Raw genomic sequence first — 21,485 nt, 5'->3', positions numbered from 1 at the left:
ATTTTCCCTAAGCTGAGTCTGTTTTGCCCGTGATGGTAATTAGTGAATGATCTCTCCTGTCCTTATCTCGACCCGCAAGCTTTTTGTTATATTTTTCTCTCCCCTGTCCAGCTGAGGATGGGGGAGTGATAGAACGGCTTTGGTGGGCACCTGGTGTCCAGCCAGGGTCAACCCATCACAGTGGTGTGTGAAAGCTTTGCAAGGGCTGATAGCTCCAGAGACTAGCAGTGCTGTTAAATCTGAAAAAAACCCCAACAAACAAACAAAACCCTGGGACACTAATGGTCCACTGAACCTGTGCAAGGTCCCTAGCATCATCCGTGTGAGGCTCAGATGGCATCCACGTGTGCTGCTGGATACCCTTGAAGAGTACAGGATTATATCTGCATCTGATGAAGGTGAGCACTGTCTGCAGGACTTCATGAACACCCATCCAGAAGCCACTGCGGTACAACCCTCCACTTCTGAGTAAACAGCAGGGGTTGGCCTCCCAGCTATTGCTCCAACCAGTAGCCAAGAGTGAGTGTGCGAGTGAGTAAGTGACTGTGTGGTGTGAACAGTTGCCTGCTAATAATAATATTATATTGGTCCTATTGACAACAGCAAAGACTAAAAGTTGTCTTCAGAAGTAGTGGTTGTGATCTGTCTAGCCCTCTGCCTTCAGTCCCGTTTGGTACAACATGTGCATGATCAGTAACTGAAGTAAATGAAGAAAAATCGTTTACCCTTTAATGCAGTGTGACATTCCCCCTTTTATTGCTCTTTACCTCTCTAAATAGTCTGAGGCCACCCAGCTGGAGTAGCCACATGATTTCAAACAATCCCTCAAGCTGAGTGGTTAATATTAATAAATCTGCAGTTTATCTACAGCAAATTTGAGGGGAATTTTAATTCTCTAAGACAGCAGGATGAATGTTCACCAAAAATAAAAGCAAGTGTTTTCCTTTTGAAGGTTGAACAGCTCAAAGAGGAGATCTGTGAGTATCAGAAGAGTGAGAAGCAAGGACTTCCATTGCCTGCGCCAGCCGAGACTGAAGAAGTCGCTGCGTCCTCGCTGCAGGTATTTTCAAGGGCTTTGTTTGCCATTCTAGAAAGCAAATTGAGCAAACAGGCCCCCCCTCTGCATTTCAGCCCCATGCCATAAATGAAGATGCATGGCCTGTAGTGCAGAAATGCATGTGTTCTTTCTATGTATGCATGAGTGCATCCTGTGCAGGTGTGATGTAGGATTTATGCTGGGCCTGACAAATACACTAATGTGTAGAGCATGTCTCTTGGCGTAAACTAATACCCACTAGTGCCTTCATATTATTATGGGTCTTGGGTGGGTTTTACTCCTATGGCTAGTGGATCATCTAATGCAGATAGATGTAGATGATGTAGCTTATGTTTTCTGGTTGTCCTGTTTATTTATGAGAGACTCCGGTAGCTTTGGAATCACACTGTGCTAAGATTTCACTCTTAATTATGTGCTAACTTTTCCTTTTCTCTTGAGACACAAGGCACAATGGATGAAGGGAGGATTGAAGGAGACTGCGTTTCAGGCAAAGCTGGCTCAGATCAAGAAGACAGATATCAGGGTAGTGAAACATTTCATAAAAGGTGAGCAGTGTAGAAATCCTTCACCTCTTGTATTTTCACAGTGGCTTATCTGGCACTCTGGTTGCTGGTATTCTGTCTTGCAGGGTGGATTTAAGTATTGGATTCTTTAGAATACTCTTTGGTACTACCTTTGTTCCTCTGCTCCCAAATCAGGAAGTTTGGAGGTAATGCAGTCCTGAGTGGGTCTGTAGCCTTTGGTATCAAGAACATGGGCTGTTTTCTGACACTTTCTCCAGTTTATGGCTTTCCTAGAAGAATAGGGTTGGGCTTTTGTGGCTCTCTGCAGACAACAGTGTTGTTTTCAAAACTGTTTTGCTGCTGGCAAGATTTCTCTGGATTTGGTTGCTGTCCAGGGGTGTACTAAAACACTTGGCTTTCAAACTTAAATATGTAAACTGTGATTTTGAAGGGAAGTCAAAGCTTCGTTCTCCTGTGGCCTGCTCAGGAAGCTGCTGTGCCTCTTCTAGCAGGTTCAAGGAGGAAAGGGGGTCTGATCCCATGTCATTCCTCTGACTCTCTTTCCCTTCAAATGCCCAAGCCTGTTTCTCCACCTCAAGCAGTTGAATTTGCCATTGCCTCTCTGCTGTTAGCATCCTCATGCCTGACCAGTTTTCTCCCCAGACCTTCATCATTTCTTGTGTAGAGCCTGTCACCACTAATTCCCATGCATCACCACCTAAATAAGAGCAGGCACAGGTCATGCTGGATGTGAGACTCAAAATTAGCAGGACAGAAATATTCCATAGTGGAAAACACAATGGCTTTTCCTCACCAGTGGTAAGCAGTTTGGATGTGTGTCAGTGCATTTACATAGCAGTTCTAGCCTTGGTGATGTCGGTCTTTGGTGTGTAGGTGCCGAGAGGCGATTGAAAACATCGAGGGCAGGAATTCACAGCTCCTTCACAAGCTGCAAAAACTGAAGCAGGAGCACGAGGATTTGGTTGAGCGCAATGAAGAGCTGGAATCAATTCTGGGAGAGACACAGATCCAAACCAAGCAGGAGAAGGAACAGTTTGAGAGTGAGGTGGAGGGACTTCACCGGAAAGTAAGTAAGGAATGGAAGAAATATGGTTTGGTTTTGTTTAATTCTAGCTGCTTTTCTCTCTGCATATTGATTAGTAAAATAAAATTATGTTTGACCTAAAGCTGCATGCTGCTTTGTTTAGTTTGACAAGAAATACAACTAGCAAAACCTGCCAGCTTCAGAAGAAAGGGGAAAAGAAGGAAAAAATTCCAGCAGTGAGTAAATGATGCTTGCTTGGAGGTACAGATTTCTCCAGTGTCACAGCAGCATTGTCTTTTCCAGCTCCTGTCCCTGCTCCTTGGTGCTTGGGCAGGCAGAGTTAACTAGCTAACGTACCTCCTGCATCCACAGGAGTGAGATCAGGCAACACTCTCCTCCCATACAGCCTTTCTGTATGTATGGGCTGTGCACCCTTCAGTTTCTTGGCTGAGCTGAAGCAAAGCCTTTTAGTTTCAAATTCAAGTTGCATCTTTTTTCTCTGGAGCTATTTCTTCTGAAGCTTTTGTAGCTTAGAAGCTCTGATTTCCCCTGAGAGGCTGTCTTAGATGGCATCAGTGCTCCTGATGGACTTCAGCGTTGGTCTCCTGCAGGAACTTCTTTTCCATGTTGGATGGTTGTTTCTTCTGCCTGTGGTTCCTGCTGAAGAGCAAGTTCCAGGAAGCCCCAAGTCCTCCTGAGGCTCAGAAGAGAGGCAAGAGGTTTTCTTGAAGCCCGTGAGTTGTCCCTTAACCTGGCACCCATGATAGAAGTCCACGCTTTGACTTGAATCCCTAACCCCTCTCCAGACCTGTCCAACGGATGAGAATGGTCAATGTGGAACACTGATGCTCCTTGATCCCAGGAAAGGTCACCAGTTAAGCATGCTGGTGACAAAGGATTGCACTTCTGGCTTTTCCCCAAGCACAGCATCTTGGAGACCTGTCAGCCCGTGTGGCAAACACCAAGGCACTTCTGGGTGTGGGGGGCCAGGATCTACACTGTGTGGGGACATCCCTGCTGAAAATCCTGAATCTGGGGGGACAGTGAGTTTCCCTCATCACCTGCTGTCTTTTGCTGCAGCATCTGCTGTTGAATGGGGCAGGCATGGCTGGACACATCTTTCTGAAGAACTGTGATAAGCTGATCAAGAAGAGAAGCTGGAGAAGCTCTGCTCAATCTTGATCAAGATATGACCTCACTAGTCTCTTCCTAACCTGTGTCCTGCTTGATTTTGGGCACCCCCAAACCAGGGCAGTCTGAATCTTTTCCTGTTAATAGGAAAAGACCATTCAGATCATCCTTTGACTTTAGGAGGTTGATAGAAAGTCTTTGTTGTTTCCGCTCATTCGCATGTGAGGGAACCTCTGGGAAATTGCAGATGTGAAGCACCATGTTGATTATCTGGTTTATCTGTCTTCTTGCAACACCTGGAGACCCATCTCCATCCATGTTTTGAGCAAAGATTAAGTTATTGCTGAAGCTTCTCAGCCTGATGCTGCCTTTGTCAGAGTGGTCTTTAGCCTCAATTTTACTGGATGGACTCTCCATCCCTCTGGACGTCGCTCTGTAAGGAGCACCTGCACTTTACAGACTGGTTTGTCACTGCTTGCCCCCAGGGAGTGTACTGTTTGCAGCATTTGCACAGCTTCACTACCAGGGCACATGATCCCTTGCAGACAGGGCAGCTGAAGAATTTCTAACCAGGGAGAACAAAGGAAGCCAGAAATTGGTCTTGCTAGATGGGTAGGTGGGCTTCTCCCCCAAAAAGGCTGGCTGAGGAGGTCTTTTCCTTTGGCTGAAGCCCTGCAGCTTGGCCAAAAGCTCTTCCTTCCTTGGGCTGAGTTGCCCTCTCCCCTCTGTCTGAGGTTGAGATGCTCTCTGCAGTGATCATGGTCCTGGACTGCCACGCAGCAGGGCCAGTCTGTAGTGTCCCTAGAGGACCTTGGGTTTCTGAGGTGAGAAGGAAAGGCACGCAGAGGTTTTCAGTCAGGAGCAAGCGGTGCTTGGACATGTCCATACGCTTGCTGTTGTGTTAAAACATGATGTAGGAAATAGTACAAGTGTGAAGGCATATCCCATGTGAATGCTGAAGCAGCCACACATCTCCAAGATGAATTGTTCAAAGGAAGAAAAGATGAATTACTTGTCAGTAGCCTCTGGCTGTGAGAAAGAAGTCTCTAAATACAGTGAAGCAGACTGAAGGCATGTTCAGATACCTTAATGAAGGATGCCAGCAGACATCATGTTTCTAAGTGTGTAGCTGAGAAGCCAAGGGCAGGCTCTCTGATGGGAATGGCAAAACGTGTGTCCACCATGACTGTGCTTTTGTTTAAGTCGGGGTTTGTTTAGCACACACTAAAATGTTTCCCACTTTCTCACTGAAGTAAAATAAACACAACCCTCCACAAATCAAAGAAGATGCACTTTAAGTTGGAGAAATCCCTTTTTCGCTCAGTGCGTTCTTAAACAGATCCCTGGGAACGCCGCTTTGGGGGATGCAGGGTGAGCGCAGCAGGGAATGCCAAGTAGCCAGGGAGATGCAAGGCATTTTGGCTGGCATGAGCTCGGCAGCTGCTGTAGCTGAAAAAGGGGCAGAAATGAGGCACACGGTGGAGGAGAGACAGGCAGATTACAGGGTGGAAGAGGAGGTGGGTTAACCCTTGGTTAGATCCAGCATCTGCTCACATGAAGGGCTGCAGAGCTGCACCCTTCATCTCCAACAGGTTTTTGGGTGCCTTGGAGGTAATGAGGGAAGGACTGCATGAAGGCAGGTCTGCTGGAGCCTGGAGAAAGCAGCGCTGCTGGGTGTTTGCCAGCCTGCCCCATGTGAGAAAGACTTGGAAGTCTTTTCTGGTTTGGCACGCCTACAAAAATCTTGGCTGATTAGGCCACTGACTCGGAACGAGGACACCAGGATACAATGTGAGTATTGTTCTGCCATTGGCGTGAGACTTATGAGCGCAATTTAAGTGGTTAAAAGTTAGCGGCTTGGAGGAAAAATAAGCAAAATGATGGAAATGCATATCTGGGTGTCAACTTCATGACCAAAAGTTGGCTGGGGGGTGGGGAGGGAGGTGTATTTTGCCTTTGAAAGCCCTTCCAGAACTCCAAAGTCATGTTGAACCCCAAACTATCATCTTGTCACGCAAGAGGAAGGGGGTTTATTGCTCTATAGCTCTTCTGCAAGAGGCCTGGGTGTTTCACCCCACCGATTTGCTTTTAACACCTAGGTTAGGTAACAACATCTGTCTTAGAAAGCAGTATCACAGCAGCTTTCCTCTGTTAGAGATTATTCCTTGCTGGGAGCCTCAAGAGAGCCATCTTGTGCCTGAAGCCTGGCAGTGAAAGCAAAGCTCCTGGGTTTTGATGTGCTGCTTTGTAATAATTTTAAACGGACTGGGATTGGCGGAGACTTGGCACATTTTCGGCTTTGGCTTCCCATTGGAAATGAATGAAAAATGATCTGCGAATGAGTGCAAAGGAAGGAGGGTGAGAAAGGCATAAGGCATCTTAGATGCTTCACCATACACTCATCTGTATTGAGTGGGGCTTGAATGGGTATGGGGTATGCTGTGTACAGATTAAGCTGGAATTCATCTGCATCTGGACTTCATCTCCTTCCAGTGTCCCTGCTCACTCTGCAGCCTTGTTCATTGAAAGCCCATCTCAGGCAGTTGGGGAGGCCAGCTTGGTGGTTTAGAAGTAAGAAAACCAGCACAAACTTTCTTCCAAGCATAAGGAGCTGAAAGGAAAGGCTGCTGAATGCTGCGCTGGCTGGCAGTGGAGCAGAGTGGTTGTGAGTGCCGAGACTCGGATTTTGCAGAAGGGTCTGCAGGAACCGTAACGGGGAGGAGAAGCTGGACTGCTCCTAGCTCCTTTAAGCCCTTTAAAACTGCAGGACTAATAATCATTCCCACGAGATCCTCCACAAGGGTACATGCCTTGGGGTGGGGGGGAGTGGATGGTGCAGATGCAGAGTGAGCACTTGTCCAGACAAACTCTTGCCTGCCAGGAGAAGCACGGAGGTCAGCGTTTTGCTGGCTTAAGTTGAGAGTCCTCAGAGCCTTGCAAGAGGGAGTTACAGCCTCCTTTGAGTGGTGGAGGGACCAGGACAAGTCCTGGTGGACCAGGTCCAACATCTGCTTGGATGAGATCAGCTTCTGGGCCGTGGGTACTGCAACAGCATGGGAAAGGAGGATGGCCTGTGATACAAATCAGGGTCTCGTAGGGTCCTCCATGTTGGGAGAGCAGCATGTAGAAGGCTCACAAGCTGTGGAGGCCTTGAATTTTCACCATAAGTCTGGGTTGTTTCTCTCCTTTTGTGGAGTAGGGTTCTTTAATTTTTTGACTTGGCCTTGGATGGCTGCTTCAACCTTTGAAGCAGCAGGATGAAAGATGTGAGCTGGAGCTAGCCCATGCTGGCGGCTGTCCACATCCCCTCCTCCTTGCTTCCAAACATGGGGCTTATTCTGTAATAGCAGCACAAGGAGCAATTTAGTAGTAATTGTGCATTTAGTACTAGTTGTGAGTACTGGTTTGGTTTTAATTTGTGGTTTGTCTATGTTAAGATCACAAGTTTAGAAACAGAGTTACTTGAAGTGCAGAAGAACAAAACTGAGATGAGTGGGGAAGAACAGGCATCATCTGGAGCACAAGAGATGCAAGAGGTAAGAGGTTTTTCTTGGGAAAGAAATTGTTTTGTTTAGAAATGTATCAAATGAGCATCTCCTGTGAATGCACTTTGTCACCATCTTCTGAATATTTGTAGCCCATCAGCTCATGCAAGACAGATGGATATCTTGGGAGGAAAGTAGCTAACATGCCAATATGATCTCCATGATAACTCGTCTCTCTTATGAGATTGTCTTGCCTTCAGCACTGCAAGCTGAGGAGCTTGTTCTCTCCCTGGTGGGAGTGAAGGGTTTACATGTGTGAAGGTGCTTGACTCTTGTATAGGGTTTAGTGAAACCTAGGTAGCGTGTAGGTACATTTACAAGGCTGTTTCCCAGCTGGTTTGGGGCTGACTGCGGTCGATTTGTTCCTTGCCAGCCAGTTGGATCTGCCAGTTGTCTAAGCCAGACGGAGCTCATTACTTGTGGGAGATGACCTTCCCAAGGTATGTTGGGTCAGGTGGAGGCTCCAGGCCTTCAGAGATGTCCAGCCAGCCCTGCGTATAAGGTATGGGAATCCTGCTGGCAACTTTTGAGAACCGTTTTCCCTAGCCTTGTTTTCCTAGAAGACACATTTCTGCAATTTGTTTCTCTTTTGCTAGAATAAATGTCGTTGTGGAAGTGACTCTTAATTTTGTTTGTTTCAGATGCTGGAAAGTTGTCAGGAAACAATAGAAAAGTTGGGAAGTCAGCTGGGAGAGCGGAGACAACGGAGAAAGCAACTTGCATCTGAGCTTGAACTGTTACGAGAAGATCTGAAGGCTGAGAAGAAGGTATTGGGAAGCCAAGTACATATAGCTCCTACAGTGGGACTCCCTGCAGGAGGCTTGCCTTTTGTGACTCCATAAAACAGCCCCAGTTGCCCCCCAAGTGTGTTCTTTGACTTCTCTTGATGCATTTCTCTAGTCCAGCCAGTTTCAAAGCTTCTTTGGCAGATGGTTTTAAATCCATCTGCTTTAATGGAACCGTCTCTAACTCTGTAATTTATTTTTCCTTTCAGTGATTCTAATAACAAAACAGTAATTCAAACTTTGTAGCCAAAGCCCCCTTCTCTAGAGGGCAGAGTAGAAGTTTTCAGACTTAGGTATTTATTGCAGAGTTATTTGTGACCATAAGACTCATGATCATGAACTGTCATCTCTCTGTGTCACAACATGGCAGGGTACTTGTAGATTTGAGCCAAGACCTCCCTGCAGAGCAACATTACGGTTACCTGTTAGCAACGACTGCTGTTTAACATGGGTCCCCTTTAATATTAGTAGTATTCTTTCTTCACCAGAATATGGTGTGATAAGAAGTCAGAATACCTAAGAGTCAGAGAAGTCTACATGAACAGCTTGTGGGGATCCCAGCGCTGCCTTTTGTTACATGCCCTAAGGACCTCGGTACACTTTGCTTGAAGCAATTTCACTGCTAGATAGACTTCTTGGAGGTTTATATCTGCTGGGAGAGTTGCTGGTGCTCTTGTCTTCCAGTTGGGCCATAGAGGAGAGAGAGCGTATGATGCCAGCAAAATTGCACAAGGACTGGTACAGACATAGGCAGGAATATGGGCTGAAAATTAGGCTGAAAATTTAGGAGAGCTGCAGATCTGTGGCCTGGATCAGGCAGACAAGGGGGACCTGAGGGAGGCTGGCAAAGGGGGGGTTCCATTTATTACAAACCCCATTTTTCAGCATTCTGAGAGGCCTTAAACCAGCTGTGAGTCCTGAAACTGTGGAAGTCCTGAACTGTTGGCACAACTGCACATACACAAGAGTCTTACTGGAGGAACAGTGGCATCTAGAGGACAGGATTTTTTTAGGGCTGTTAAGCAACAAATTCACATTGTAAAAGCTCGGGATGCAGACCACGCCTTGCTGAAGAGTGGTTTAGCAAGAGGCTGGGTCAGTCTACGAATATGCACATGAAAAGGAATTATCTGATTTGGGGGATGATGGGGAAAACAAGAAGAGTCACTCTTTAACCTTTGCACCCCAATAATTCAATCTACTCACAATCTGGGGACCTTTTAATCAAAATCATACATTCCTGTAAGTTTGGTTGTAATTCAGCCACCAGTTGCCTGGTGGTTTTGCCTAAGGAGAGGACTATTCTTCCATGAAAGGGATCACAAGATGAAATCCAGTGGCCTGCATTAGACTGTAACAGTCTCTAAAATAGAGGACTTTGCATGTGTTTGGTGGGATTCCTGCCTTCACAAGTGTGTTCATTCCCTTTTGATAGAGCAGCTGTGTTGAGACAAATTGTTTACCAACACAGTGCTGGAAATTAGCTTGGCATGAAATCATTGGGTTCTCATGGGTGATACACACCCGGAGGTCAAGATTTGAGGTTGTTCAATGTTGTCAGGATGTCTAACGCATAGAATGGGCGAGTAAATTGGATAGTATTTTTGTTCTTGTAAATTTTAATGATGTGCTACGAACTGATGCTATGCAAAAAGCTCTTTGCATTTGTTTGGAACTCTCTTCTTGTTTTTAAGAGGTTTTTGGACATTTGAGAGGAGAAAGCATTTTCTGAGCTTGTAGTTAGGAGTATATTATGTCTGCTAACTGCTGTGGTTTTCTCACTGGGATTGCCTGACTCAAAATTGGAGTTTACGAGCCATTGTAATACTTCCCAAGTCTCCAAAGAACATCAGCAAGCAGGGCTCTCATTAATGTATCCCATGAGAAGCTACAAAAAGATAATGCTTTGTTAGATACAGGAGTGAGAAATGTAAAGAAATCCCCGTTCTGGTGTCTGATGCAGACAGAAGCTGTGTATGTTGCTCAAATGTAAGTAAATTTATCTTAGTGTAGATAAGCATTTTTCTTTGAAGGATTTGGATTTACTACTGCTTAGCAGGAGATATTAGTCTTGGTAGATTCTGGTTCTAATCCAGTCTGGGAGTTCCTGTGTCCTTATGCACTCCTTGTGCCTTCCTTTCTTGCCCCTTTTATTTCCTTGGCATCTCTCCATGTCTCAGGTTTTGGGTCTGCCATTGCCTGGTGTTGAGGCATGAGGTAATATTGGACATGGAGAGCAGCTATTTGTAGACAGTTGTTTTGGGTTGGCTTGGATGGAGGATGCTCTCTGTGTGAGACAGCTGAATGTGCGCCTTGTGCTTGTCCTGTTTTCCCAAGAGTTGTTAGTTTTGTAAAGAGTTATGGCACATGATATAAAGCCTTGAGAACTACAGATGGGCAACAGAAGGATGAAATCAAATAAAGAAATGTGATTTGATGATAGTTTACATGCAGCTACTTCCCATGCAGAAAAAAGAACTTGCATCTGTATCTTCAAGGATGAAGAACTACTAATTTAGCTACAGAATCACAAGCCATGTCTTGAAGTCCCCAGATTGCCTTACACTGCTCAAAAGGTTTCCATGAGACCAAAGAAAATCAAAGTCGTGGTGTTTTCTGACCTTACAGGTCTCTGAACTCCTACAAGAAAGAGAACAGATTAACAAACTGGAGCTGAAACATGAAGATATATGTACCGATGAAAAGACGTGTGAAGAACAGATGGCTAAAGTAGTATTTTTGGAAGAACAGATCAAAAACTTGAGGGATGAACAAGAACTGCTCTGGTAAACCTTAACGAGGCCTGTGCTACTTTCTGCCCCTTACCTCTGCTGACTAATTTTTTTAGTCTTTTAAAGATGCCCATAGTGCTGCTTCTGGCAAAAATGGGCACAGCAGCTTTGTGTCTTCCTTTTCGAGTAATCATCTCTCTGTAGAGATTTTGGTGAATAAGCATTTCCCTTAGTGACATCATGATCTAGTTTCTGAATGGCATAAATGAGAGCTGTCCTTAGGATGAGGCTTTTTCTCTTGGGGTGAGGTAGTATTTGGACTAACATGGTCCCAAAAAGCTCCCATCATGGTCTTGGGCTCCTTGGGGCTAACTGCTGCCAGCAGCTGATGATATACATCCTGCTGTGGATTTCAGTTGTCCTTGGATGGCAGGTGTCAGTAGGCATCAGGGTTGTAAATAAAGCTCTTACAGGTCTCCTGACTCCTCTTCTTCAGTAGAGCAATACAAATTTGGAGTTGGAGCATCCATGCTCAGGCTCTCATTAGTAACTAAAAGCTTGGATTAAATCCACTATAGTTACAGTCAGTTTGATTACCTGGATGACTAAGTACTGAGATAAAGTAAAACCAGGATAAGACAGGTAGGTTAGCTTATGAGGACATATAGTTTGGATTGAGATAAGTGAGACAGCTTGATTGGGAGACCTGAGCCCATACTTCTGTACAGCGAGGTGGTGTGCGAGTGCTTCTGTGCTGCTTGCGAGTGCAGACCCGCTCATGTGGCCCCATGCAAATACTTCCTTAGCCAGCAGTTAACCTACTCATGAATGACTGAGAGTTGACCCTTTGGACACATATTTTTTTGTGGGTCAGTGTCCAGGGGAGAGTGACCCTTGCCCAGAACTGCTAGACCCAGGATTAAATCCCCTTTGGAGCCTCCTGAGACAACTGGGCGTTGCCTTGAGTGTTTCATTGGACTCTTGTATTCCAAGTTCTTCCCCTTCAGAGGGTGGTTTTCCTTGGATGTGTATAGTTATCTCTCTCCTTTACTATTTCTCCTTCAAGTTCTGAATTACTAAAAAGCAACAAGAAGAGGGAGGAGCTAGAAAAGCAGCTAAAAGAGAGCAATGAAGAAAAACGGTTGTTACTGGAAGAAATTGCCCAGTTAAAACAAGATACCCTGACTACCCGGCAGCAGGGTGACAACACGCTTGAAGAGACTTTGAGGATGAATCAAGGCATGGCGCATAGAGATAACAGGTTTCTCGTGTTGCAGAGCTCTGCAGGCAGTTTAGATGGGAGCGTTAAACAGGTATGGGCAGCTTTGCCATCTGCACCGTGCTTTATTTTCACTAATTTAGTGGCAAAACCTAATTAAAGTGGACTGGAAGCCAGTCCTGTAGTGTTAGCACACAGCAGGGAGATGAGGCTGACTGATTTCCTTGTGGAAAATATTTGGAAATTATGAATGTCATCACTTCCTTCTGTTGTGTTTTTGGACATAGCGGGAACTTGGATAAACTGAATGGCCCCCTTAGTACACGTGAAAGAAATAAGTCATACATTAAATGATGTTTTAAACCTTTTTGGAGCTCTTTCTCAACACCTTTTTGGAGCATGAGTGACAGAGCTGGCTTGCTATTCCCACAGCGGTCATGCTCTTGCTGTAGGCAGAAGCTGTTCATCTTCCCTGCTCCTCCTTGGGATTTTCTGCTTTTATGCTCCAGTGCTTGAACTCATCCCATAACTGCTGCCCTGCAGTGGCAGTTCACAAGCAGCTGGGTTTTGCTGCAGCCCTGTGCCCATGGCTCAGTTACTCTCTCTAGTTGTTTTACCAGCTGGCAGGCAAGACCCCTGTTTGTCACTATGTTTAGCTGTGTTTTAAATGCAATTTGTTGACCTTTTGTACTGTGTGATCTAAAAAAAGAAAGGGAAGAGCAGCTAGCCCTGCCAAAAGGGGAAGAAAGGATGGGGAGCAAGGATTATATGCAAGAGTTTAGAACAGAAGAGAGGACAGGGTGACCTGTAGGCAGGAGAGGGTGTGGAAAGGAGAGGATCAGAGTTGTGCTGATACCAAGAAGCAGCAAATCTGTACAGTTAGAGCAGACCAAAGCAAGATACAAGGTGCAGAGGGGATGCTGAAAAGGATCCCAATTGAAGCAGGTGGGGGGAAAAAAACCCATGAAACCTAACTGATCTTGAGGACAAATGACATTGCCTACAGTGCTGGATCAAGACTTCCCAGCTTGGGAATTTATCTGAGAAGGGAAGCTTGATGTTCAGTGGATTTCATCTGGTCCCAAGAACAGAGGATGAAGACAAAAAGCAGGAATGCAGATGGCTGAAAGTGATGCTGGGAAGAAGCATTTTGGTACACCAAACATGGGAAGAGCTTTTAGTCTTGTGTACAGGGCACTTGCAAGAAAGTGGGTGAACCAAAGAGCTCAATTATCTTCTGAAACCCATCCTAGACTGTTGGTGATCACCTCATGGTGTCCAGGTTGCTGTTGCATTGTGCCAGTGTGTCCATTCCTTTACTGCTGCCAGGACTTCCCTTGTTTCTGCTACCTCTGGGAGTTGCAGCTGGATGTGCTGCTCCTGCTTAGTTGCCTTAGTGAGACTCTGGCACAAGAGTTAAGGAAAACCTGGATGGTTTTGCTTTTGTTTGACAGGTTAATTTTAAGAGGGATTTGTTCCCTCATCCAGGTTATTGCATCTTTTCCCTCGACCTCAAGAGTTGTATTGGCTTCTGTGAGGGGATGGATAGGGTAGGGAGCAGGATGTAGTGTGGGGGCAGAAGAAATGCTGCCTGGCTTTACCCATCTTGCTACTTAAATGCCCTTAAATCCTAGTGGCATACTTCTACCTTTCTTAATTACTAGTCTTTATCTTTCCTTGAAGTTAATTTCCATGTAACCTTTGTCATTTTGCTGTTCCTACAGAGTCTGCCCGATGAGAGATTCCAGCAGCAGGAGGAAAAAATGCAGCAACTGCGGCAGGACTTGCGTCGAGTTCAGAACTTGTGCAGCTCAGCCGAGAGGGAGCTGAGATACGAAAGGGAGAAGAATGTTGACTTACAAAAGCAAAATCTCTTGCTCCAACAGGAATGCACCAAGGTAGGAACAGAGCAGGGAGCACTGCTTGAAGAGAGCATCACCTCATTTTACAAGCTATGGGAGGTCTAAGGTGCTGATTTTAACAGACTGGACCTCATTTATGTTTGACTGTACAGTACCTAGGGTCTCAAGCGTGCTCTTCCTCAGCTCCATGGAAATTGCACTGCCTCCAAATAAAACGTACTGTACTCGCTCCCTGCATTTCTCTTTTATTCTTGTTCACTCTCTGGTAATCCTGTTGCCCCTTTCCTAATCAAGACATTTCAGGTGATATATGTTGATGTGCAAACTTGATTTCTTCTTTTGAAACTCAGGTCAAAGCTGAGCTGAAGCAAGCCCGGGCAAAACTCTCAGACACAACTGAAACATGCTCCTCTCTCTCAGCACAGTGGGAAAAAAGCCAGCAGAAGGTCAAAGAACTTGAACAAGAGCTCTTGAAGTGCTCCCAGGCTGATAAACTGCAGAGCAGTCTGCAAGAGAAACTTGCACAGGAGAAATCCAAAGTATGTGAAGCACAAAAAAAGGTAACTCGTCAGTGTGAGCTAAATTAACAGGACATAGGATTTTAGCAGTTCTGTGCAACTGTAGTTCAGAAAAAAGAAGCACTATCAGCTCATGAATTGGTTCCCTGAAGTCCATTTTTCTAGTCCATTTTGAGATCACTTGGCTAAATATTTTAGGAAAAATGTCTGTTATTAGTGGGAGCATAATCAAGATAATAGAAGTCAAATCTGACGGTTCAACTCCTGTCTCTAAAGCTCAATTTCTCTGAAAATACTGGTAGTAGGGCTGGCAGGCGCAGAATGCTCAGATCATGTTCTTGTTGAGGAGATTTGCTGCTGTTTGCTACCTGGTAAATTGCAAAAGCTTGTGTTTTCCATGGCATTGATTCTGCCTTATTTCTGCACTAATCGTTGAATTTGGTTTTGAAGTGTGCAGGATCAAATTAGGTGCAAAAAGGATTGTTGCTAATTTATGAGATAGTGTCTGATCCAAAATCTGGTAGCTGTTGGAAAGGTTTTGCTTTTAAAGGACTTTGACACAAAGACATGCAGAAGTACTTTTGAGTAGAAGCAAGCAAATCTTTCATTCCCATGATTCAGATACTAAGCGATCAAAGGGATCCGAATCCCTTGGATTCGGATACTGGCCTGTAAATTCAGAAAGTTTAATCCGTGTCCAATTTTAATCCAAGATTTCAAAACTCCAGCAAAAGCTAAAAGATTCACACCACCAGCTCCTGCTGGCAGAGGCCCGTGTTTCAGACAAGAAACTCCTGGAGGAGGAATTGAAGGAAGCCCGAGAAAATGAAGCTCGTGTGCAGCAAGAACTTCATGAAGAGCAGCTGAAAAGGTACCCAGAGCTGGATAAGGCCTGTGCTGTGTGCAGAGGGGAGGTGTGTGCCAGCAAATGCTGCTGTGCCAGCCTGCAGCTACCTCCTGCAGCTCAGTGGCTGGCCCTAGGTGGGCTCAGGGAGTCACTGTACCACTGGTTTTACATTTTCTCTCTCCTTTTGACCTGCCAGTGTCCCTGGCAGAGCTTCACAGGATCCCCTCTTTATGATTTAAAAGATTTTTGGAGACTTCAGCTGCCTCGGAAGGTGCGTGGCCCCTCCTGCCAGCCCAGTGATTTGGTTTACCCTCTAGATGCCAGTAGTCCCCTTTCTTGTGCAGCTGGGATTGATGATCCCAGATATGCCATGTACCTTTTCATGTGCCACTGGGACATGGGGACAACCAGGATATACTGATTTCTTTCTACCCTCAGTGTTGCCCAGGGCAGGTGCAGAGCAGTGTGATGTTCTTTTTAGATCACAGCCAGCCTTGAATTCATGGTGGTACATCAAGGGCTGGCCTCCACGTGAGTGTCTCATTGTCACACCAACATGCTTTTAGGAAGCTTCTGGAACAGCAGGTGGAGGAGCTGCGGCAGCAGCTCCGGCATTCGAGGGAGACGGAGGCGTCGCTGGCCAAGATGCACGTGGAGCTGCAGGCCAAGACTCTGCATGTCCTAGAAGATGAGAGGAAAACTGATTCAAGCGAGGTGAGCTGCAGCATGGATGGGTCCTCCTCATCACCCAAGGGGATGCTGTGCTGGTGGCTGACTCCAGATCAGGCCACTGAGCTCTAGAGGGAAATGGGACCATCCCAGTGTGAAATCTGTACCTGGGAACTGCTGAAATAGGGTCAAATCCAGCCAGGTGCTGAGCCCTTGCAGATCCCACTGATTTAAACAGAAGCTGGAGGAAAATCACCATCCTATTCACATAGGTTTCCTGGGGATGCAGCTCTGAGGGCACAGAAGGAGGACTTGATGGCTTCTTCCCCTTTCCCTTCCCCTTTCTTGCAGAGCATGGAGATTTTTGCAGGAAAATTTTGGCAGAGTCTGCTGCCTGGGAGTATTACCTCTCTCTGCCCTGTTGAAGCCTACAGCCCCCCCAGCAGCACAGAAATCCACACTCCCCCTTCTTTAAGGGGAGGACGCAGTGGCCTTGGGGGGCAGAATGGATGGATATTATCTGTAGTGGGAACCACTAGGATTTATGACAGAGAAGCTTTGGAGACCAGACTGAAAGGAGGCAAGGGGGCCCCTACAGCTGAGGACACACACACAAATAAAAATTAGATGTTTTCCAGCAGCTCCAGTGTCAGAAGGAGAACCAGAAGCTTTCAGAGCAACTTTCACTGCTGAAGGAGGAAAACAAAGCCCTGTATGAGGAAGGAGTCCGTCTCCTGAACCAGAAGGATCTGTATGTCAGGTAATGACTGCAGCAGCAGGCAGGGGATGTGCAGACACAAAAAACTACCCAAGAATTGCCCTTTACATGCCTGGCAGCGACACTGGATTTGACTGTTCTGTAGCCTTTCTTGTCTCTCCTGTTCAAGGCATTTAGCACTGAGAGATCTGCCTTAACCTGACACCCCTGCATTCAATTATGTTATGTATTGCGTGTCTGCTGTCATGTTCTCTTTGGCAGCTGAAGGCAGTGCAGAAAATGAGGGGGTGCCTAGGGAGGGCTGAAGGTGCTGCTGTTTAGGGTCTGGCGTTGGCAGAGATGCTCCATGGAGCTGCTCGTTTCTCCCCAGAGCACTTTTGATCTAATTTTTAAGCATAGTAGCCTTTTTGTCATGAGTTTTGAGCAAACGTGGGCAAATAATCTGTTATACAGTAGAGATTTCTCTTTTTTTTGACATTATTTTCCCTTCTCACCCAACTGGATAAAAATAAACAAGAACGCTGCCTAAATGGGACAAGTTTGAGGGAAAAGCAACAATCACAAGTCTCAGTAGAGACAAATATTTAACCTCAGTGTCGAAGCTCTAAGAAGCTCCCACTGAAGTAGCTCTTTCTGCAACCTGTTTGCCTGACCCTTGCTGTTTAGAATTCTTTTTTTCAGCCTTTTCCCCCCCATACACAAGTACTTGTCCTTAACCACCCACATTCCCACCCAAATAAACAACTTACCCTTTCCCTGTTACTTCCAATTTTGGTGATATTATAATCCTGTTTGGTATAAAGAGCTGAGAGGGACGAGCACAAGGATTTGTAAAGATGGGAGTCAGTTTTGGGGATACTTTGGGTCCTTTTCCCTCAATCAATTTCCATTCGGTTGACACTTAACAATATAACCTTTGCAACAAAAAAAACCCCAAACTGATCCGTGAAAAGACATTGTCTAGAAAGTCAGTGTACTCATTCTGCCTTTAGCTGCACAGCCAAAAGGAGTTGGGTAGGTGGCTGAGGCCCCCAGTTCAGGGTTTGAAGAGCCTGAATAAATACAGGACACCTCTGCCTTGCTCTTGACCCAGAACACAAAAGCATTTCACAGCCTGATGCTTGTCTCTCTGCCTCCTAAGGAAATATAACGAAATGCAGCTCCGCCACAAAGACAAGATCCGCAGAGCCAAGGAGACCTTTATCCATGAGGTGAAACAAAGGGACAGCAGAATTAAGCAGCTTGAAAATGAGCTCAGCGAGTCAAAGCTCCAAGTGGAAAAGGTGAGAGAAGACACCAAGGGTTTCTCCCGCAAGGGAAGGCAGGGGAGTAGGCTACAGTGTGTCTGCAGGAGTGTTCCTTTTTCCAAATAGAAATGCAGTTTAGGAAAAAAGGAAATGAGGTTTAGGAACAGCTGGTTTGCATGCAATGGGATTGCACTGTTAAACAGCCAGGCAGTCAGAGCATGGAGAGCTCTGCCTGATGTGCTGCTCCCGCTCTGTGTGCAGGACTGACACTGCCCTGGGAAACAGCTGGCAGTGCCAAGGGGCTTCAGCCTGTCCTTGTAGGAACAAAAAGCCAAAAGGAGATTCCTGGCTTAAGTTTGCCCTCGGGTGAACCTGTGTCCTCAAATCCCCTTCAGAAACTACCTAAGCTCCATCTTCATTTGCCTCAGAAATATTACTGCTGGGAAGTGACTCAAAAGCCTCTTTTTGGGGTATGTTACATCAAATAGCATATCACTTCTAGGAGTTAATGCTTGATGGTGACTGCTTTGGTAAAACTCTCTAAGGTTTACAGAGGACAGAGAAGAGTGAAGCGTAATTGCTGGTTCTTCTTTCCTTCTGTAACACTGCTCAGGGGAAGGTGCTGATTGCACAGATCACAGCTGAGAATGAGAAATTACTCCAGGAAAGAAGACGGCTCCTCCAGAAGATAACTGACCAAGAGGAGACCCCTTGGAACAACCGGTCTACAATTGCCACCCTGCAGAGCAGGTAGGCACATAATGATGGTCATACACTGGGACCCTGCCTCTTCCCAGTGCTTCTCTGGTTTTATGCCTGTTTCTCTTAAGAAATCCAGAGGAAAGCCTGAACTACGCCCCAGTCATTAGTGCTGTGGCTTTTAATTGCTGTGGGATGTAATCAGCCCCTTTCCCCAGCAAAGCCCTTGGCATACAGCTGAACGCTGTGGAGGCCAAAGGGTCTGAGTTTGAAAAAGAAAATGCCCCTTTGAAAATGTAGCGTGCTGGAAGGAAAATAACTTGTGCCTTGTATGTGTGACGTGCTCAGAGTGAAGATCCTGGACGAGGAGAATGTGCGGCTGCACGAGAGCAAACTCCAGCTCTCTGGTCACGTGCCCACCTTACAACGCGCGCCAAGGAGCATCCATGCTCCCAACGTGGAGGTGAGACTCTGAGAGGGCTTGGTCTCAGCAGATGGGTTGCAGGAGCTGATGTCTTCTGTGAGTGTGGGTTGGTGTTTCTACCTGCAGCTGAGGGTGCTGGAGAAGAGCTGAATCGATCCTTTGGTTGGGATGGAAGGGGACACCAAACACAAAGTAGATTGCAATGGCTTTGTCAGTGAGGAGGGACTTTGTGGGCAGGTGAAAGCTCAATGCACTGGCCATATCGCTTCACCCCCGCGCTGCTGCATGATGAGAGCCTTTTTCACAAGGACAGAAATTTCACTTTGGCTCTTTTGCAGATTTAGAGTTGTTAAAAGACCTCAGTTTTAGAGTTAGCTTTAAAATTAGGAGAAATAACCCAGACTAAATTGAACTGAATGAAGACATGCCTTACCTAAAAATTCAGTTTTGGATTGACCAAGTTAAGGATGAACTTTGTGGGGAGAAATGGAAAAAAATCCAGGAAAGTAAAAGATTGTGTTTCAACAACTCTTCAAAGAAAACAGGTGGATTTGGAAGTTTATTGGTACATTTTGAAATTTGGAGGGAACCCATTTTGGTTGGAAATGAGCTGTTAAGGATGAAAGCGCTGTTTAGGGCCTGGCAGAAAGAGCTGTTTGTGTGTTCCACTGTGTTTTATTTCTTTCTGTTTGTTTTACCTGGGCTAGTTAGGGTTTTTGGTTTGGTTTTTTTGGTTGTTGTTGTTGTTTTTTATTTTTATTTTTTTTTAGTTTAAATTCAGACCCAAAGGACAAATCTATGATTAGTACTTCTGTGGGGCTGGAGTTCATGGGGAGAACTGTCAGTGGAGCTGGGGGCACTTTGAAGACCAAGACTGTATGTTGAAATTCAGGGTCTGACATGCACCTCCTCCTTTGAAAGTCTCTGTTCCTCCTTTCAGGACTCGAAGAGTGTTAACTTCTCTGACCGCCAACTACAGAGTAAGGTGTTGCCATCTCCCCGTACCAGGTACTGTGGGGTAAAAGAAGGAGGCAGGGAACGCCTCTGTGCATGTGGTGAGGGAGAAGTTGAGCTTTTTGGCTGCTCCACCCTGTGCTTTCACCTCCAAGGGTCTCTTTTGGGGGGTTGGGGTTTTTTGGTCAAATTATAGGGAAAATGGTATTAAAAAGACTCTGAAACTAATGGGGTGGAGAAGTAAAATTATCAAAATATGTCAGGGAACACTGGGATTTACAAATTGGCTTGGTGTCCAGTGGTTTTGGAGGAGTGTCTTTCCAAAAGACGCTATGAGGCTTAGAGAACCACTGCTGCCCAGAGCTGTATGACCCACATCCCAGGCTATGGGACAGGAGGGAGCTTGAGCTATTTCTCCACTGGTATAGCCAGGAGCACCACAATCTGTGCCAAAACAGGCAAGGGGAAGGCAGAGAGACTCTGCAACTCTGGTCTCTGCTTGCTGGAGACCCAGCGCAGCAGGCTTGGTTACAGACTTTGGGTGCTATGGAGTGTGACAGACAGTCTGAGTAGGTTCTGGCGTAGATGAGGGCCATCAGCTGCTTGGCTGGAGGAAGAGCATTGAAGCCTTAGTCCCAGTGAAAGGCATTGACCATTGTCCTGCGCTGCCTCACAGAGATGTTGGGAGGAACATTGGGGCTGTGCAGGTGGTGGAGGGTCAGATAGAGTTTGCAGAATGACTTAAGAGAGGAAATCTGTTTTCAGCTTCCCATCACGAGAACCACCAGACTCTCTCAGCACCCTGAAGACCACACAAGACACGAAGCATGAAGGAGAAGCTGAAAGCCAAGACTCATCCTTTTGCTTATCCCCCTCTCAACCTTCTGAGATCGGGTATTTAAATGTAGCTTCGCCTGGAGACACCACAGCCTCCCAGCTGCAGGAGGAGAGTCAGAGCATCAGCTCCGAGAACTTCTAAGTGGGGGGAGATGTTTGTAAAATACTAGCTGGACTGCAAGGTTTGGGCTCCTGTTGCTGTGGGATGACAAGGACTGCAGGGGGAGAATTGCCAAATGGACTGACCTGGTGATTTCTAAACTAAATTATTCAACAGCTTTTTTTCAACTTACCCAACCATAAATGTGTGTGTGTGTGATCCCAGATGCACCTGGAGGCTGGAATTTGTAGATAAACTCAGTAAAATGGAAGAGGGGTGGGGTGAAGCATATCTTCCCCTGACCCCCAATTCCTTGTCCAGTCCAAAACTACAAGCTTTGTAAATAAAACTCGGAGAAGTGTTCTCTTCCACCGTGTGCCCACTTTTTCTCTATTCCTCTCAATCTGTGCTCAGATGCCAGTCGTTCCCCTTTTTGCATGCTCTTACCCCTTCCATTTTGCTTCGTGCAAGCCTGTGGAGGGGAACGGAGGGTATCTGAGTACTGAGGGAGGGGATGACAACGTGTAGAGAAAGAAGATGGGGAGAAAAGGAGGGGCTCTGAGAATGAGGATGATGGGTAAAGGGACCAGAAG

General features: G+C 46.1%; 1 protein-coding gene across 2 annotated transcripts in view; it reads left to right on the top strand.

The window, feature by feature from the left end:
• Positions 1-21,096, top strand: part of CCDC30 (coiled-coil domain containing 30) — a 37,597-nt gene extending 16,501 nt beyond the window's left edge. Inside the window, exons 8-24 of one of the 2 annotated variants that reach the window (XM_010577175.1) lie at positions 953-1,060; positions 1,496-1,602; positions 2,455-2,647; positions 7,174-7,272; positions 7,923-8,048; positions 10,695-10,852; positions 11,865-12,111; positions 13,742-13,915; positions 14,230-14,439; positions 15,111-15,268; positions 15,811-15,958; positions 16,552-16,673; positions 17,773-17,914; positions 18,492-18,628; positions 18,926-19,040; positions 19,942-20,009; positions 20,721-21,096. In XM_010577175.1, coding sequence (XP_010575477.1) covers positions 953-1,060; positions 1,496-1,602; positions 2,455-2,647; positions 7,174-7,272; positions 7,923-8,048; positions 10,695-10,852; positions 11,865-12,111; positions 13,742-13,915; positions 14,230-14,439; positions 15,111-15,268; positions 15,811-15,958; positions 16,552-16,673; positions 17,773-17,914; positions 18,492-18,628; positions 18,926-19,040; positions 19,942-20,009; positions 20,721-20,934 — 2,526 coding nt within the window. In that variant the 3' untranslated portion in view covers positions 20,935-21,096. The remainder of the gene's footprint in view (positions 1-952; positions 1,061-1,495; positions 1,603-2,454; positions 2,648-7,173; positions 7,273-7,922; positions 8,049-10,694; positions 10,853-11,864; positions 12,112-13,741; positions 13,916-14,229; positions 14,440-15,110; positions 15,269-15,810; positions 15,959-16,551; positions 16,674-17,772; positions 17,915-18,491; positions 18,629-18,925; positions 19,041-19,941; positions 20,010-20,720) is intronic. The other variant, XM_010577174.1, reaches the window with a different exon arrangement.
• The last annotated feature ends 389 nt before the right edge of the window (positions 21,097-21,485 follow it).

Source organism: Haliaeetus leucocephalus, unplaced genomic scaffold, assembly GCF_000737465.1.
Source record: "Haliaeetus leucocephalus isolate CR32 unplaced genomic scaffold, Haliaeetus_leucocephalus-4.0 Scaffold556, whole genome shotgun sequence".
NCBI classification, from domain to species: Eukaryota; Metazoa; Chordata; class Aves; order Accipitriformes; family Accipitridae; genus Haliaeetus; species Haliaeetus leucocephalus.
Note: the sequence above shows the minus strand (reverse complement) of the source record. Positions and strands in the feature narration are given on the sequence as shown.